General features: G+C 41.0%; 5 protein-coding genes across 5 annotated transcripts; 3 read left to right on the top strand and 2 right to left on the bottom strand.

Moving 5' to 3' along the window:
* Positions 1 to 1862: 1862 nt before the first annotated feature.
* EAF01_003642 (uncharacterized protein) lies at positions 1863 to 3548 on the bottom strand (the record flags this gene model as incomplete). Its single annotated transcript, XM_038911896.1, has 1 exon — positions 1863 to 3548. One exon carries the CDS (start codon positions 3546 to 3548, stop codon positions 1863 to 1865), a length of 1686 nt encoding a protein of 561 aa, XP_038773131.1.
* Positions 3549 to 6517: 2969 nt separating this feature from the next.
* Positions 6518 to 8692, bottom strand: EAF01_003641 (uncharacterized protein; the record flags this gene model as incomplete). Its single annotated transcript, XM_038911895.1, has 1 exon — positions 6518 to 8692. One exon carries the CDS (start codon positions 8690 to 8692, stop codon positions 6518 to 6520), a length of 2175 nt encoding a protein of 724 aa, XP_038773130.1.
* Positions 8693 to 9415: 723 nt separating this feature from the next.
* Positions 9416 to 10031, top strand: EAF01_003640 (uncharacterized protein; the record flags this gene model as incomplete). The annotated part of the gene is made up of 2 exons (XM_038911894.1): positions 9416 to 9449; positions 9517 to 10031. 2 exons carry the CDS (start codon positions 9416 to 9418, stop codon positions 10029 to 10031), a joined length of 549 nt encoding a protein of 182 aa, XP_038773129.1.
* Positions 10032 to 10735: 704 nt separating this feature from the next.
* Positions 10736 to 11926, top strand: EAF01_003639 (uncharacterized protein; the record flags this gene model as incomplete). Its single annotated transcript, XM_038911893.1, has 1 exon — positions 10736 to 11926. The coding sequence occupies one exon, from the start codon at positions 10736 to 10738 to the stop codon at positions 11924 to 11926; it is 1191 nt and encodes a 396-aa protein (XP_038773128.1).
* A 1911-nt stretch (positions 11927 to 13837) lies between these two features.
* Positions 13838 to 16164, top strand: EAF01_003638 (uncharacterized protein; the record flags this gene model as incomplete). The annotated part of the gene is made up of 6 exons (XM_038911892.1): positions 13838 to 14613; positions 14672 to 14748; positions 14810 to 14828; positions 14903 to 14936; positions 14992 to 15657; positions 15736 to 16164. Exons 1-6 carry the CDS (start codon positions 13874 to 13876, stop codon positions 16162 to 16164), a joined length of 1965 nt encoding a protein of 654 aa, XP_038773127.1. The 5' UTR covers positions 13838 to 13873.
* Between the last annotated feature and the right edge of the window lie 585 nt (positions 16165 to 16749).

The raw sequence follows: 16749 nt of genomic DNA, 5'->3' as shown, positions 1-16749 counted from the left end.
TATAATAATAACTTTAAATATATAATATTATTTTTCTTATAGTATATTTAAAAAACTATTAATTCATAATTTTCATATCTATTTAATACTGTTGGGACAGGGATCATGTGACTACGCTAGCGTTGACGCTAGCGTCTTCCGACACTACAGCAATACGTTTCGTAGCCCTAGCTTTTAGAACCTCGAGCAATATAACAACAGTGTGAACCATAGTACTATATTGACTTCACCATCCCCATGATGATACCAACAAATACTAATATTTAATATTTACTCTTTTTTTCGATTTTTAATATACTTATTAAAGTATTTCAATTATTTTAAACCTATTTTATTATTCATTTATTCATTTATTCATTAAATATAGGTTTAATAGTTCAATTTATAAAAAGATTAATTTCAATATACTAATTAAAAAGATAAACTTATTTTTAAACTATTAAAAATGAAAGAATAGTTTTACCCTCTTTATTTATATATATTATTACTATAGTTCATTCTTGATTGTCTAGTTGTACTAATTTAATTCTACTACGTTTTTTAATATTAATAATAATTATTACTGTATATATAATTCCTATTATAAAGTCTGTTTTATTAAAATTATAGAAATCTTTATTCAAAATGCTATATTTTACTTATATATTTACAATTAATTAAAACCATTCTTTAAGAAGCTTAGAATCCTTATAAAAAGCTTTTTGAAAGTTATAAACACAATTAAAACATATCTTTAATTCTTTATATTGTTTTATGAATTAATACACTCAAAGCTTTTCAATAGCTTTTCTTTTTTTCGATTTGAGAATATAATTTATTATATTTTCTACCCCTTTAAATTTAAAAGGAAAACCTCTCAAATCTATATTAAGAATATATAAAATAATTATTTACTTTTTTACTTTAATAAATTTAAGATTTTATAATTGAAATTCAATTACAAAAGTTATTTTATTTATTCTTTGAATAAGTACTATATATATAATATTATATAGCTTAATAATCTTCTAAATCAAGAGTTTTTTTGTCTTTTTCAATAGCTTTAATAATTAAGAATATTCTCCCTTTTTTATTATTCAATTACATAATAAATAATTAATAAATTATATGTTAAGATTGAAGAATATAAATTAAGATAAAAGTGATGTACACACTGATATGATGCATGTACTGATAAACTATGTTATATAAATATCTTTAATATAATAGTTGAGACTAGAGTTTGCAATTGATTAATATAATCTGATAGCAAGATAGTTACCTACCTACACATTCATTCGAGACGAACTCCGAGACTCAAGGTTCCAAAAAAAGGAAGATAAAGATTCAAATTCAGGAAGATAAGACTATCTAGACTAGGTAGACGAACAAAACTTCAGATCCATTTTATTTCATTTCAGCTCATCCATCTTACTCCTTCCTTCCCTCCAAAACTCCAGTAATCCCATTCCCAATCCCAATCCCAATCCCATTCCATCCCACCCATCCCATCCTATCCCATCCCACCCATCCCACCCAATCCAAACAATATCTATCATTCAAGCAAACCCATCAATCCACAAACTTTTCTTTCTTGCCTCCCGCGTCCCAACCAAGTCGGCCTAGTGATAATAACGGTAACGCCAATGCTAGTCCTAATTCTAACGCCTATAGATTAATATGTACCCGAGCAAACCCAACTCTTCCATACGAATTCGTCACACATTATCTGTACATATGTAATTGCAATCCATTATCGTTTCGTTCCTGTGTATCTTCTGTGGTATGGGTTTCTGCATACACTTTCCACCAAACTAGGTTCTTACAACCAATATCGTTATTGAAGACCGTTATTAAAGATCCTGATTTAATGATAAACATTATCACACTTGAGGAGTTTTGACACCAGCTCCATTTCTACTCTCCTCACTTGTGCGGCCCAGCCCACCAAACTTTCTCTTTTTCACCGAGCCAGCCCCAGGAGTCTCAGCCTCCCCCTCAACATCCGTATCTCCCTCCTTCTCTTTCGGAAATTTCTCTCTTTCCCTCTCCAGCCACTTCTCCTTCAAAACACTATAAATCATCACAAACTGTGCGACCCTATGTACCATCAACATTCTCTGATCCCTCAGTCTCTTTACTGTTTCGTAAACCGGATCTTTATCTTTCGACAACCCGTCCAGATGACCCATTTCTAATTCCCTCAGAAGGTGATCTAGCGCGATAAATGTGCCAGTACGACCAACACCTGCCGAACAGTGAATTATGCGAGGAGTGGTTGAATGATTATTGGCTGCGCGTGAGACGTCGAGGAGGGAGAGGAGGGCATGTATATCGGCCGGTGATTGAGGGATATCGTTATCGGGCCAAGACTCGAAGAGGAAATGATGGATTGTACGTTCTTGGACTTCCGCTTCCGCTTCCGCTTCCGCTTCTTCCTCTTGTAATTCCTCCGTTATATTTTCCGGTTCCTTTTCTATCCCCGTGTAATCCTCTGCTATCATTTCAATAGTCCCGACTGTTCCATTCCCAACACTCGCACTACTTTTCGTGCTCACACTACTCGCCGCACTTTTCACTTTCTTGACTCTCAATGTCCTCCGAACAGTCCCCCCCTCTTCTTCCTTTCCCACACATCTAACCTCCCAGTCTCCAATCATCTTAACCTCATCCACCTCCTCCGCATAATAAACACCACATTTTTCTTTTCCCTCTTCAACCGGTCTCGTCAGCATAACCACCACTTCCGCATTCTCCTGCCAACACATTTCCCAAAACAATCCCCCATCATGTCCATTATCCCTTGGTCCTTGCGTCGCAATATAATTTTCCTGTTCCTCTCCACTTCCATTCGCAGTGCGAAGTGCGATGGGCGATGCATTTATATAGCCAAATTGTAGCGAGTGGAGATTAATTCGATGATGTTCCCATGGATAGACATCGCTATATCTATTGCGCGATACTACGACAGGGTGATGTATTAATGTGTTTGGTATATTTCTGAGAGTTAGCTCATGATTTCTCAGAGCTATGAATTTGCTCATCAATACATTGGACGAGTAGTTGAGGAAATGTGGAATCGCATTTTTTTGTTTCTGCAATGCGAAATCCGTTTTGACTGAGAGACTTGTAATCATGGGGGATGTGAAGGAATGTCGTTTGGAAGGAGATAATTTCGCAGAGGTCGAGACGGATAGTGATGGTTTATCTGAAGTACTTGGTCTTCTCTCGAATATTGAGTTTGGGGGTTTATTATTTGGTAATTCGGTAACTTGCGATGGTGGTTGTGATTGTGATTTCTCTAGTGAAGAGAGTTCATCACCGCTACCACTCTGACTAAGACTGCCACTGCCACCGCCACTGCCACCGCCACTGCCACTACCTCCACCAGCCTCAGCACCATCGACGTCGTTATTATCAATCGTATTCATATTATCGCTTTGTCGATGGTGATTTCGATGGAGATGTACGGGTGAATGTTGACGAATGCAAATTCGAATTCGTTGCGAAAGAGGAACTTTATCTGTTACCGCTCTCGGTGTATGATTCGACGGTCGCAAGATACCCATGACAGAAATGCCCCTCAAGGAATTCTATTTATCTGGTATGTATGACGTATAATATATTTTTGGAAAAGAGGCGTGAGTTTAATTCTGATTTCGTTGGATGATATTGCTTCAAGATCCGAGCGAGTCTGAGAGCAGATGCAATAAGGTTGAGAGGTCCAAAATTAGATATTAATAAGATCTTCATAAAATATAAGTAATGGCATGAATATCTACCAGTGGGAAAGAAAATGGTAGTAGCGATAGGAAGTATGTATAGAAGGAACTTGGAGTATGATAGAAGAATACTACCAAAAATTGTGTGAGATTCCTTTGACCAACAAATCGACTAAAAACGAGACCTTTGGAAATATCGAAATGGGAAGATTGTTTGGGTGAAAGATGCCCACCTAAGTATAATCAAGATATCAATATAGAATTATAAACCGAGGTATAGATCATCTTTATTATTCAAAGTCATAGTCATAGTCATAATCATGATCATATAATATAAACTTTCGACCTTACAGTATTCGATTATTTGGGAGTGAGAGAAAATAGCGATATATACATCGAAGATATTAGACAGTGGAGAAATTGACAAACATATGAGAAACGGGTTGTCGGTACACACAGCTTAACACCGATTTTGGAGACGAAAATCTGGGGTTAGGATTACTTTCTGCCGTGGGAAATTGGTTTAGACTCCATTTACCCGTATAGAAGTATAGAATCCTAAGAATGGAAGACGATGGGGCAAATTGGGTGGGTGGATGGGTGGGTTGATTGATGGTGCCGACCGGTGAGACTACTTTCATACCATGATTCCGCTTCAACTAGGAATGGGATCATTAGACTTGAAACTAGTTTGTTTTTGGTGGTTTGAAGTTTGTACTGTCAACTACATACTCGTAGTATCTATCTCTTCCAAGATTATGTATTCCATCTCGCTCGAATCATGGCTCACTTTATCGAAGAATTGATATTCTCCTATTCGAATTCGTTGATATGTCTCTAGTGCTGCATCCCTAACCTATATTACTACACATCCCTACTTTCTAGATCGTTTTAGATCCTTCCATTGCAAGTACCTTCCCAAAGCAAAGCAAAGCAATAGATAAGCTTTTTTACTGTCAGTAATAAGCTATTGAAGATCCTAAGGATCTAATTGTCCCTTACTCGTAAGGCTTCAACAGATAAATCTACCTACTCGTAGGTGTTTTCAAGTATTCCAAGCATCAATATCAGAGACCCTTAACGCTACCAACCAATTCAACATTCCAGGTATAATCTTTATATCTGTTCACTTCACACTCCCTATCCGTAGATATCTCCAAATCTCCAAATCTCCAAAACCTTCCCTACACCTCACAAAACCCTCTTCATCCTCATCCTCATCTCATTCCCAAAATTTCCCATCCCATCCCATCCCCTGTCCCAAACCCTCTAAAGTCCATAGCGAGTACCGGTACATCATACACCCTACCCTAAAAAAATTCACCCCTACCCTAGCGCCCCATCACGCCTATCACGCCCATCCCACCCATTCCACTCCCTGCAGCCCCATCCTCGGAAATCAATTTTTCGAATCCGCAATATATTCCCTATCCAGCCTATTCATGATCCATCCATCCCCTTGTGAACAATCCCTACCCACCTACCCACCTACCTACCGTATTCTTTTGAAAAATTCGAGGAAGGCCAGCAAGGATCCTTAATTTTAGGGCTAACTGACTTCCTTTTAAATGGAGCAAAACGATTCAAAGTAGACGTATTAGATGGAAATTCAAGGCATTTGATGAATAATCTATTAAATGAACGCCTCCGGTGTTTGCCATAACCCTAACCCACGATGAGCTTGAATTTTCAATCCTTGCTAGCCTTCCTCGAATTTTTCAAAAGAATACGGTACCTCCATAAGCGAAATCAGGGGCGGAAATGGAATACCATTCAGAAGGACTTTGATTATTCGAATCTATCTTCAGTATTGTGTCAAATACATATAGCTCTTATTGTTTATATAAAGAAGGCTCAAATTTTCGTTTGGTATTTTCAGAATCTAGTATTTGACTTGAAATGAATTTATAATTCAATCAAGAAGTTCTTTGGAAGAGGACTCAATTGCCGCCTCTTATTTCGCTTATGTAGAGCCTACCTACCAAATCCCTTCTCCCCCCTCCCCCCTCCTAGCCTACACACTCGAAAAAACTTTTCCAATCTCCAATCTCTAGTCTCCAATCTCACAATCCAATCTAATCCCCCCCTCCAAAAAAAACCCCCCATTTATTCTTTCCATTTTGCCCAAGATTCAAGACTCAACTTCCAAGACTCATGGGGTGCTCGGCACCTAAGCGACATCTACCGATTTTGTACTCTGCTCCGAGATGAGCGTCATGAGATGAGATGAGATAGCAATCCATACTCCACAAAGTACTCCATAAAGTAAGTACCGGGAACTCTAAATTCTAATTAAATTCTAAATTTTTACAAAGTAAATCAATGATTGCCAATGCCAATGCCATCAAACTCAAAACTCAAAAACTCAAAAACCCCAATGTCATTATCGGAAGTATCCATATGACGTACCGAATCAAATCGGCAATAAGTCAAACGATAGTCTATATAAAAATGAGATCATCCAAGATCTTCGATCTCAACAACGTCAGGAGTGGTGATGGAAAATTCAAGATTACTTTCGACACTATTTGAGGGCAAATAATATAATGTGGTTCATCAGCATGTGAGCTATATCATTATATGAGTTACTTCATTTTAACTTCCGAGTTAACCTATACTTGTGCTGTACTCGAATACGCCGAGGTAAAATAACCTCATGTGTAGTCGGGCATCGACTGGTATTGAACTAAGCTTCCACCCAATGCCATTGAGCCCTTGCCTTCGAACCCACCGAATCCAATTCAAACGCCACGCTATGCATACAAAGTAACAAATACAGTATCCTCTTCCTCCTAAAGCTCCCCTTGTTACCCAGCTTATACCATAAGCAATCCTCCCATATTATTCTCTCTCGCCCCTTCACTACTATCCCTCCCACCTTTGCTTTTACTTGTACGCATATAGGGTTGAGGTATCAGTATAGCTTTAGTCGGAGTATACCTCGCTTCCATTTTTTGCTTAGAATCTTCATCCCCATCTGAGCCTTCTGAAGCAGTGATGTTTTGGTTATCATGATTTTCGTCATTCGTAAACTGCGTGTCTACGTCTGAGAAATTAGAAGATGACGAAGATCTTGATATAGCGCGGTCTGTATCATCGGCCTCAGCGAGAGGTGTAATCTCTTTTGAGTTTGAGATCGCCTCACGAGATATGAAAGGAGTGGTTTCATCTTGGGAGCCGCATGCTGATTTTTCTATACCAGCACCTTGCATCGATAATATATCAACAGGGTCTCGGGCTGATAGATGAACAGAAGGTTCTATCTGATCATAAAAGAGCATAAATACCCCTCCTTGTGCCAGGACATTATCTTCACTGACTTTCATGACATGATCATCACTTAAACGCCACCATTGATCTTGTTTGCTGCCATTCTCATCAGTTTTATTTCCCAAAACTGGATGTCTTCGGTAGCAAATATAGTGACCATTGTCATGCCTTCCAGAATGGGTAACAACTGCCCGTAATTCGTACACTGGTCCCTGTATCCGGGATTTCTTTTGGATGCCCGCAACCATAGAGTCATATGGGGCTAAGAGCCATTCTTCGCTATCATTTTCTTCATCATTGTGTCCGGCACTACCTAGACAGTACGGGCCAAGATCGAGATGTTTGGGAAAGCGAATCGCGGCTGTCTTCTTACTCAACTCTCCATCAGGCCCATAAGTACTTCGATTGAGATGAAGGGCTAAAGATTTTGGAGGCCGAGCAATTATATCTTGTTTTGATTTGGTAACGGATACCCAGTTTTCTATAGGTATTCTGCACTTGTCCTTAAGTGTCTTTTCCGCAAAATCATCATTTTCTAGTGCTTCTGTGACGGCCCGTAGTCGTTCCGATGTATTTATGCGAGTTCGATTGTCTTCCGGTTCGGCCTCAAGTCGCTCCATCAAAGTAGAAAGTAGATGGTGACTTTTCTGCAATGTGCACCTCTCACAGTACACACCATTGACGAATTCTAACTTTGTACCTTCGTGGAGCAATTGAGAGAGATCATATTCCCAGCCTTCCCCAACAATCAAAGGCTGACAAAGAGAAGGCGTCGTTTTCAAGCCTTCGGTATAACCACATTTGGTGCACACAACCCTAGTAGCGGTAAGTCCAGTCAAAGGGTTCGGAAATAAAGCTTGAGTGTGTGATGGTTGCTGACTCGAAAAATTCGAAATATTGAGCTGTTCCAATCCCGATACCCCACCCAACTTTGTTGCTGATCCATATTCTTTGTCTATTGCACCAAGGAGACGAGAAAAGTATTCTTGCGCATCTTGTTGTTGCCAACTACTCATGTTTTTCAATTCTGCCGGTGTCCAAATTCTCCTCCCGTTGTTCGATTTGTCCTTTAGAGTAGCAATCAACTCCTTCAAAGCATTGGCCATTTTGGTGTCTTCGGATTTCGAACCCTCCAGATGTAGAGCTTCATCATTTTGGAAGCTTTCTAGAAAATCTGGCAGTGAGTCTAATGAGGCTAGTCCTTGCAAAATGCTATTTTGATAGCAGGAATTATCCCAATTTCCTAATCCTGCAGGTGTTTCTTCGTCCCCCACAACCCCCAGACCACCGATGAGAGGAAGAGTTGATAGTCTCCTTCTCCCGGCGCTTGCGACGGTATCTATAATTCCACCAGGAGTGTCCAAGCCAAATAGTCGGCGCATCACCTCACCTTTTTGCGCATGTGTTCGCGGGTATGTCATCGTGTTGGGATTTCGTATTGGCAGAGGATTTGAATAATGTTCGGCGAAATCGAGTAATGCAGAAGGCGTCAGGTAAACCAGAGTGTTCCAAGCTAATTGTGAGGGAGGGAGGAGGTCATAATCGAGATTGATGAGCCCTTGATAGACTAATGCGATGACGATAGCTGATACCGACAAGATGGTTCCTATTCCAATACGTTCTCTCTGATATAATCCTTCAGTATGATCTTGATGAAAATCATCTGCTGTAAACTGATCTCTATCAAAGAGATCATACATTTGCCCGTTTTGAGGATTCATGCTTGGGTGGGTGAATAAAGGTGGATGGATGGTGTGGAATGATTGAGTTTCTGTTGAAAGACAGTAGACGAAGAATGCGAAGGCGAATGCGACCAAGTTCGAATCATCACATTAAGACGGACGTGAATGATTAAGTACCATTAGTAGATAGATATTTAATGCTGGAGCTAGAAGTTAGAAGTAGATGTCACGGTCTTGTATTTAGAGAAGTAAAAAGTTTGTAAAGATTTTGAGAAATATGTTATTACGCCGTCAGAACTCCATGTGGTTGGTGGTATGCATTACCTATCTGAATATGGTAAATATTCTGAAAGGCTAGGTTAGAAGTTAACTAGGTACCTAGTACGAGTAATAGTAAAAGTAATAAATAGTAAAAATAATAATAATAATAATAAATAGTAAGCTCTCCAAATGTGTGCTAAACAAACATGTGAGGACACCTCGTGTGCCTATGCCTGTGCGGATGAGGTTTAGTGTTATGTCTGTGAAGTCTTTAGTGGATGGGAAGCGTCGCGATACCTAGTAGATAATTACTGAGTAATTACCCCACAACGAAATGATTAATATGTGCAGATTCAAAGGTTCAAAAGAAAAAGAGAAAGAAAAAGAGAGAGAGAGAGAGACAAGAAACAAGAAACCAAAAAAACAAAACCAAAACCAAAACAAAACCAAAAACAAAAGAAAAAGTCCTCCAAGAATTATCTCTATTGTTCATCTATCACAATGGGTAAAACCGCACCTCTGAAGAATAAGGCTTGTAAGTGAAATATGGAATCTTCTTTTCTTCTTCTTCTTCAAAACTTGAAAATTAATATATCTATCAGCTACCTCAGTACGTTCTCGCGCAGCAAAACGTGCATCATCTCCAAGTATCGACACCGACAAGTCTCTCAAAAATGTCAAGGCTCCAGCAGAAACAGTATACAACCCACAAATCCTATCTCCACATCAAGGTGCCGGTGTGTCTAAGAAGAAGAGTGGAAGACAATTGAGTTCAAAGGCAAAGAAGCGACAGAACAAGGGCATGGATCGAGCAGAAGCTGTAATGGATAGAACGTCCACGAAAATCGAGAAGAGCAAATACAGAGGAAGGAATGTTCAGGAAAGAGCAAAGACGTGGGAGGCTTTAAACAAAAAGGCACTGGAAGCTGTCCAAGCAGCAATGGACAAGGAGAATGAGGAGAACGAGGTCTCTGAAAAAGTAGAGGATGTCGACGTCGAGGATGATCAATCGCAAGGAGAAATTGAGATGGATGGTACCTCAGTTGCTCCAGTTGCTCCTGCGCTCGAATCAGTTCCATTACCTACACCAGTGGACGATGAAGAAGAGATTCTATGAATTTAAGAGGGAAATCTTATATTTGCATGGCGAACTGGCGTATCAAAGGAAGGGAAAAGGATTTTCATGTTCAAGATTATGACTTTGATACCAATGATCATGAAGGGTTGATTTGATAGAAATATGGGACGATCGGACTCCAACCAAGAACTGAGAGTAGGAATTTTGTAGGATGGTAAAATCATATAGCTACAGAGCTCTGAATTATGAAAAGGAAGCAATTCAGACGTACAGTTTTGCGGTTTATGGAACTTTAAGGTTACAGTATGAGCATACAATCTATGTATTCAAGATTTGACTGCAATGCCAAATGTAAGGCGCAGGTTTCCTCGAAAAGAATATCACCCTATTGTATTTGGCTTTCAAAAACACTTAATCTAATGCAAATACTATATATGAATTAATATTATCTTCCGAGAAGTTAATAATCTTTTCACTGTCGACTGATCAATAATGATATGAAATTTTACGATAAATAAGATTTTGATAAGTCACTGCACTCTCGCCCCATCGTTATCTTAGCGCATAACTCTGGTCCCATGAATTCTTTTGCAGGGGTAAGTGCAGCAAGTGCAGCAAGGCAGTCTAAGAATTGCTCTATTTCAGCCTCGTGAAACTTCCCAAGCTCCATCTACCACAGTACAACGCGATTCCGTCTATAAACCCAATTCTATTGGCACCATTAATATAATTCAATCCTGATCATGTCTGGGAAACGTATGACCGCGAATCCAATTAAACCATCACGATACCGGCCGGGCAAAGCACATCTGGAAGAAGATGATTCTTCTGATTCTGGAAGTGATGCAGAAGAGACACCTACAATTGCGCCGCCCCCAAAAGCTTCGACCGCAATTGGAATCTCTAGCAGTTCAATTAAAGGCGACATCAACGAGAGGAGGAAAGTTGCAGCAGCTAAAGAAAATGCGCGAGTTCAAGAGGAAAAGGCCTTGAAGGCTGCAGAAGAAGAGGGATTTGTGACGGAAGAAGAAAGTGAAGAGGAGGAAGAAGGGAGTGAGGAGGGAAGTGACGAAGATAGCGAAGAGGAAGAGAGTAGTGAAGAAGAGGCGCCTAGAAAGGTTATGATGAGGCCGATATTTATCAAGAAGGATAAGAGGAAGAATTTACCAGGGGCTTCTGACATCGAGACTAAAACGGAAGAGGAATTGGCTGCGGCCGAGGAAGAACGAAGGAAAAAGATGGCAGATGAAATTGTGGAGGAACAAATCAGAAAAGATATCGCTGCGAGGGAAGCGGGGAAGAAGAACTGGGATGATGAGGAAGAGGATAATGAGGTAGACGATACCGATGATATTGATCCAGAGGCGGAGCTTGCAGCATGGAAATTGAGAGAGCTCAAAAGAATCAAGAGAGATAGGGAGGCAATTGAAGAGCGAGAAAAGGAATTGGAAGAAGTCGAGAGGAGGAGGAATTTGACAGAGGAAGAGAGGAAGAAAGAAGATGATGAATATATTGCGAAACAGAAGGAGGAGAGGGAAGGAAGAGGGAAGATGGCAACAATGCAGAAGTACTATCATAAGGGTGCTTTCTATTCAGATGCATTAGCCGCGGAAGGTCTAGACAAACGAGACATCATGGGTTCTAGATATGCGGATGATGTACAAAATCGAGAACTGCTTCCAAAAGCATTGCAAATGAGGGACATGACGAAGTTAGGAAAGAAAGGAGCAACAAAGTACAAAGATTTGAAGTCGGAAGATACGGGGAGATGGGGGAATTTTGATGATAGAGGTCCGAAGAGAGGTGGAGGGGGGATGGGTGGATCTACGGAGGATGAAAGATTCATGCCAGATAGAGATCGAGGAGGTGCGAGCGGTGCTAATAATGTTCCTGTGGGTGACGAAAATCGTCGAAAGCGTCAAAGATATGATTAGGTAGTTGATAATGTCGAAGAGTTCATTCGTGTTACTATCTAAGGTTATAGATGATTGCGTTGGAATTTGACTTGGATATTGAAAAAATCGGACATTCTCAAATTGAGCATCTAGTTCAGTTGATCTGATCAACAAGTCTTTCTCATACTCATTTTCGAGATCGAACTTCGTGGTGGTTTCATCATAGTATATACACACATAATAATCATATCCCCTTTGAGCAACCCACGAGAAAATCTTCACAATATCAAAATCTCGCTTTCTCACCAACGAATAGGCGATTGGTGATTCCATTGAGATGGACAATTGGAAGGATTATTCATGCATACCTAGTACCTGCACAATTCCCTAATAAATCTCACTCTCCCATTTCAAAGCATCCAACCTCGACAATAGATGTATCTCTTCCCATCAATATCAAAACTGCCGTCCATTGGTCCATTGTTTTGTACATCTAGCGACGATCTAATTGGTGCATTTATTACCATGCTCTTTGGTATTCAGCATGAGCATGAGCATGAGAAAGATATCTAGTTATGAAATTACTTCATCAACTTCCCTCGGCTCATCAATTACTAGTGACTATAGCTTGTGGCTTGAAATCGTCAGAGAATAGGATTTAGATGATGATTAATGAATGATGAATGATAATGGATTCGTATAGTATATACTTGTAGATGGATAGACATAAAGATAGATGGGATTACTGATTTACTATGTACTGTGCTATGCTATGCAGATGGAAGGGGAAGGGAAGGGGAGCACTACTAGGTAGGTATATCGGAGAAGGAAGAGGCTGGATAAACGGATGGATGGATGGAAGTGAGTGAGTGAGCGGGTGATTGAGTGGATATGGATTAGCGAGGCGAAGCGAAACGAATTGAATTGGATTATTGTCCGGGGATTAGGTGATATGGAACGATGGTGAAGAAGATGATGTCAGGAAAGATATGAAGATGAACTTGGGTTGGATTTCACATTTTTAAATTGTTGTCGATAAAGATCTGGTTGATTTGATGGTTGCTATGGAGGGAAGTAGGTAGTCAGCTCTGGTCTGTTTTTCGTTAGATGGACGAAGTAGAGAGAGGTACTGGGTATCTGCACATGAGTTCCAGGATATCTCAATTTCTTCCATTGCAATACGTCTACAACACTCTTGGAATACAATGTACAGAAGCTTACTCTCATTACTTCTCAATCATGGAATACGAATCAAGCATTGCCTTTGAGCTTTATCGAGAGTTGAAAGATTTAATTGGTGGGATTGCACTGTGTCTTCAGATATATTGCAGGGACCTAGGTAATGATGAGATGCCAAGTAGATATCATTAGGCACATCTCCCAAGCCGTGTTTTCTCAAAGTTTTCTTCCATTTCATTTATTATTGTTTCCTACCTCCTCTCTACTAACCAACTTTCACTCCAAATCACGATCCTCACCCCGCAAAGACTCGAAACTTTAAGAATCACCCTCCCCACAAACTCCACCTCTGGGGCCCCGAAGTTGGTGCGGTAACTAAATATGCATACATCCCATGCAAATCGAAATGTGGAAAAAGAAGAACCTGCAAGGACTTGCATCGTTCGCGAAAACTTTGATGCGCATCAATAGGAAGTCTCCTTTCATGTCTATCAATGCTGTAAGCTTGCGAAATGCGGAGAGATATCGTCGGCATTCGATCGCTTATGAAATAGCTTCATTTTGGCATCTTTTCTGCAATTGCCACGATGGTCGTTCGATTGCAGATATTCGGGTCAATATCTACCTATAGCTACTGGTGGGTCGATGTCCTATGTTATTCCGAGATGCATGGGGAAGAGTCATACGTGAAGTCCTGGGGAATTGTAATTCCGAGGTATATATAGTACTGGGAATCTCATGCTCCATGACCTCGTTCTTTCATCATTGCTATAAGGTTGCATTTAATTTCAATCTCAAGCTTCCGAAATGTTATATTCTAGTCTTTCTGTTTTACCGGTGCTTGCTGGTATTGCCAGTGCCATCAATATCACTGCATCTGCAAGTGGTGGAAATGCTTCTTCTCCATTAGCATATGGACTGATGTTTGAGGACATCAACCATTCTGGTGATGGTGGAATCTATGCTGAACTGATTCATAATCGAGCATTCCAGGGAAACCGAGAATTTGCATCTACTTTGGAGCCATGGACAGCAATTGGAAGTTCGGTCTTGACCTTACAAAATATGTCAAAACCCTTATCATCAGCATTGCCTACATCAGTCAACGTTCGTGGATCATCTAATGGCACATACGCAAACAGCACAGGGACAATTGGACTCTCCAATCCCGGATGGTGGGGATTCAGTGTCCAACCTCAAAAATACACCGGAAGTTTTTGGGTTTTGGGCGCATACACTGGAAACTTTACGGCAAGCTTGGTCGGTGCAGCTTCTGGAACCGTTTTTGCAAGTGTCGATATACCATCCAACTCCACCTCTGATGAATGGACGGAATTCCCATTCACTCTCGAACCTACCACTGCAGCTCCAGATGTCAACAATAACTTCACCATCGAATTTGAAAGTGGTCATTCCCTCAACTTCAATCTCATCAGTCTTTTCCCACCAACTTATAATGATAGACCAAATGGTCTGAGACCAGAGCTTGTGCAAGCTATGATAGATTTGAAGCCAAACTTCTTTAGAATCCCAGGAGGAAATAACATGTACGTATTCTTTGTTGTCTCATTTCTTGTAGACGTCACTAAGTATTGATGAAAATAGCGAGGGAGACTCATACGGTTACCGATGGGTATGGAATGAGACAATCGGTCCTCTCAAGGATCGTCCGGGAAGACCAGGTATGTATTGAGCAATCCGAAGCCATTCTACTCGCCAACATATTGACTAATAATTCAATAGGAACCTGGGGTTACCAAAAGTGAGCATAATAGCTTCTATTACAAACTTGTCTTGACCTGTAGATCTCTGGAGACTAATTTCGTAACAATCTAGCACCGATGGACTTGGTTTGATTGAGTACATGAACGTAAGCTGTCATTCCCACGCCGAACCCAAAAGATACTCAAGCTAACCTCTTAAAGTGGTGCACCGATCTCAATGTCGAACCCGTCCTAGGAGTCTGGGCCGGTCTTTACCTACGTGACGACGACACACAAGTATTCGTTGTACCTGAAGCAGAGCTCCAACCATATGTTGACGATGCTATGAACGAACTTGAGTTCCTCATGGGCGATACTAGCACAACATACGGAGCTCTTCGTGCTTCTCTCGGGTACCCCGAGCCGTGGAAAATCAACTTTGTAGAAGTGGGCAATGAAGATAACCTCAGTGGAGGACACCCCTCATATATCGCCTACCGCTGGCCCATGTTTTTCAACGCCATCCATGCCAAATACCCAGATATCCTAGTTATCTCTTCTGCTCAAGATCTTCGCTCTGTTGGCCCTCCTCACACCTCAGCAACCGATTTCCATCAATATCTCCGACCCGATGACTTCGCCGTCCAATTCGAACTCTTCGATAATGCAAATCGATCTTATCCAATTCTACTAGGCGAATATGCCGTCATCCAACCAAACGCAAACGGTGTACCCGTTGACTGGGCCGCTCCCAAATTAGACTACGGAACGTGGATTGGTGCAGTCGGTGAAGCCATCTATCTTCTCGGCATGGAAAGAAATGGGGATATCGTGCTGGGCGCTTCATATGCACCTGGATTCCAAAACATCAATTCGTCCCAATGGACTGTAAGTTCTTCATGATCCCAACCCACCTATCTATCATTTCGATGCACAACACATACTGACGTCTCCCCCTCCCCAAAGCCCGACCTCATAACCTTCAGCGCCGACCCCGCCGAAACCGTCCTCAGCTGTTCCTATCACCAACTCCAACTGCTCTCCACCCACCGCTTCAACGCCACCGTTCCCTTCCGCGTCTCCAATTCCAATAATAGCACATCCCCCTTCGGTCCCGCTTTCTACGTCATCGGTGTTAATGAGCCCGGGGAATATGTTTTCAAAGCTGCGGTCTATAATACGACCGCTCCGGTTCCGTTTTCGATTGCTTTTGAGGGAGTGGATGCGGGGAAGGTGGGAACCCTGACGGTGTTGAATGCGCCGGACGGGAATGCGATGAATGTTTATGGGGGAGAGGATGTGGTGAGTAAGTCGGTGAGGAACGTTACGGCGGGGGTAGGGGGGAGGTTTGAGTTTGAGTTGAGGGAGTATGACATTGCGGTATTTACTACGTAGATTGTTGGGAGAAGGGAGGGTTGAGAAAGTAGTTCAATGTGGAAGGATTGATTTGAATACCGATAAGATAGGCTTTGATATTTTTATGTGATGGTGTAACTGGTGTGACTGGCTTGGTAGAGATTCGTGGGATTGACATACCAAGATCGTGAAAAGTTAGTTCTCTTGATACCTAACACGTCTTGGAATTTTGATCGCCCTTGAATAGGGACGCCTGGAGAACACAAACAGATGATTGGCATGCTTATAGTTCGAGGAGGAAACTATTCTGCATTTTCTGACGAGTGCTAGGAGGATCGATTTGTTTGCACTTACAACTGTGTGAGTTATGTCCAGCTGGAGACACTAGTCTTGAACCTTTTAAACCATATCCAGTTATGCTGCATTACCCATTTACTGAAGACCAGGCCCTGCCTCTCGAAATGAAGATGGCAGATATAGTACCACAAACTCAAGCAAATGGAATTCCCGCTCAAACGTTTAGTCTTGGCTTTATTTCTCGTGTCTTCAGATTCAGACTAATGTATGTCGTAGTATGTATGGCATTTGAAGAAGATTACCACCACGATAAGGTTACGTTGCTTG

Source organism: Botrytis porri (genome assembly GCF_014898465.1).
Source record: "Botrytis porri strain MUCL 3234 chromosome Unknown BPOR_004, whole genome shotgun sequence".
Taxonomy (NCBI): Eukaryota; Fungi; Ascomycota; class Leotiomycetes; order Helotiales; family Sclerotiniaceae; genus Botrytis; species Botrytis porri.
Note: the sequence above shows the minus strand (reverse complement) of the source record. Positions and strands in the feature narration are given on the sequence as shown.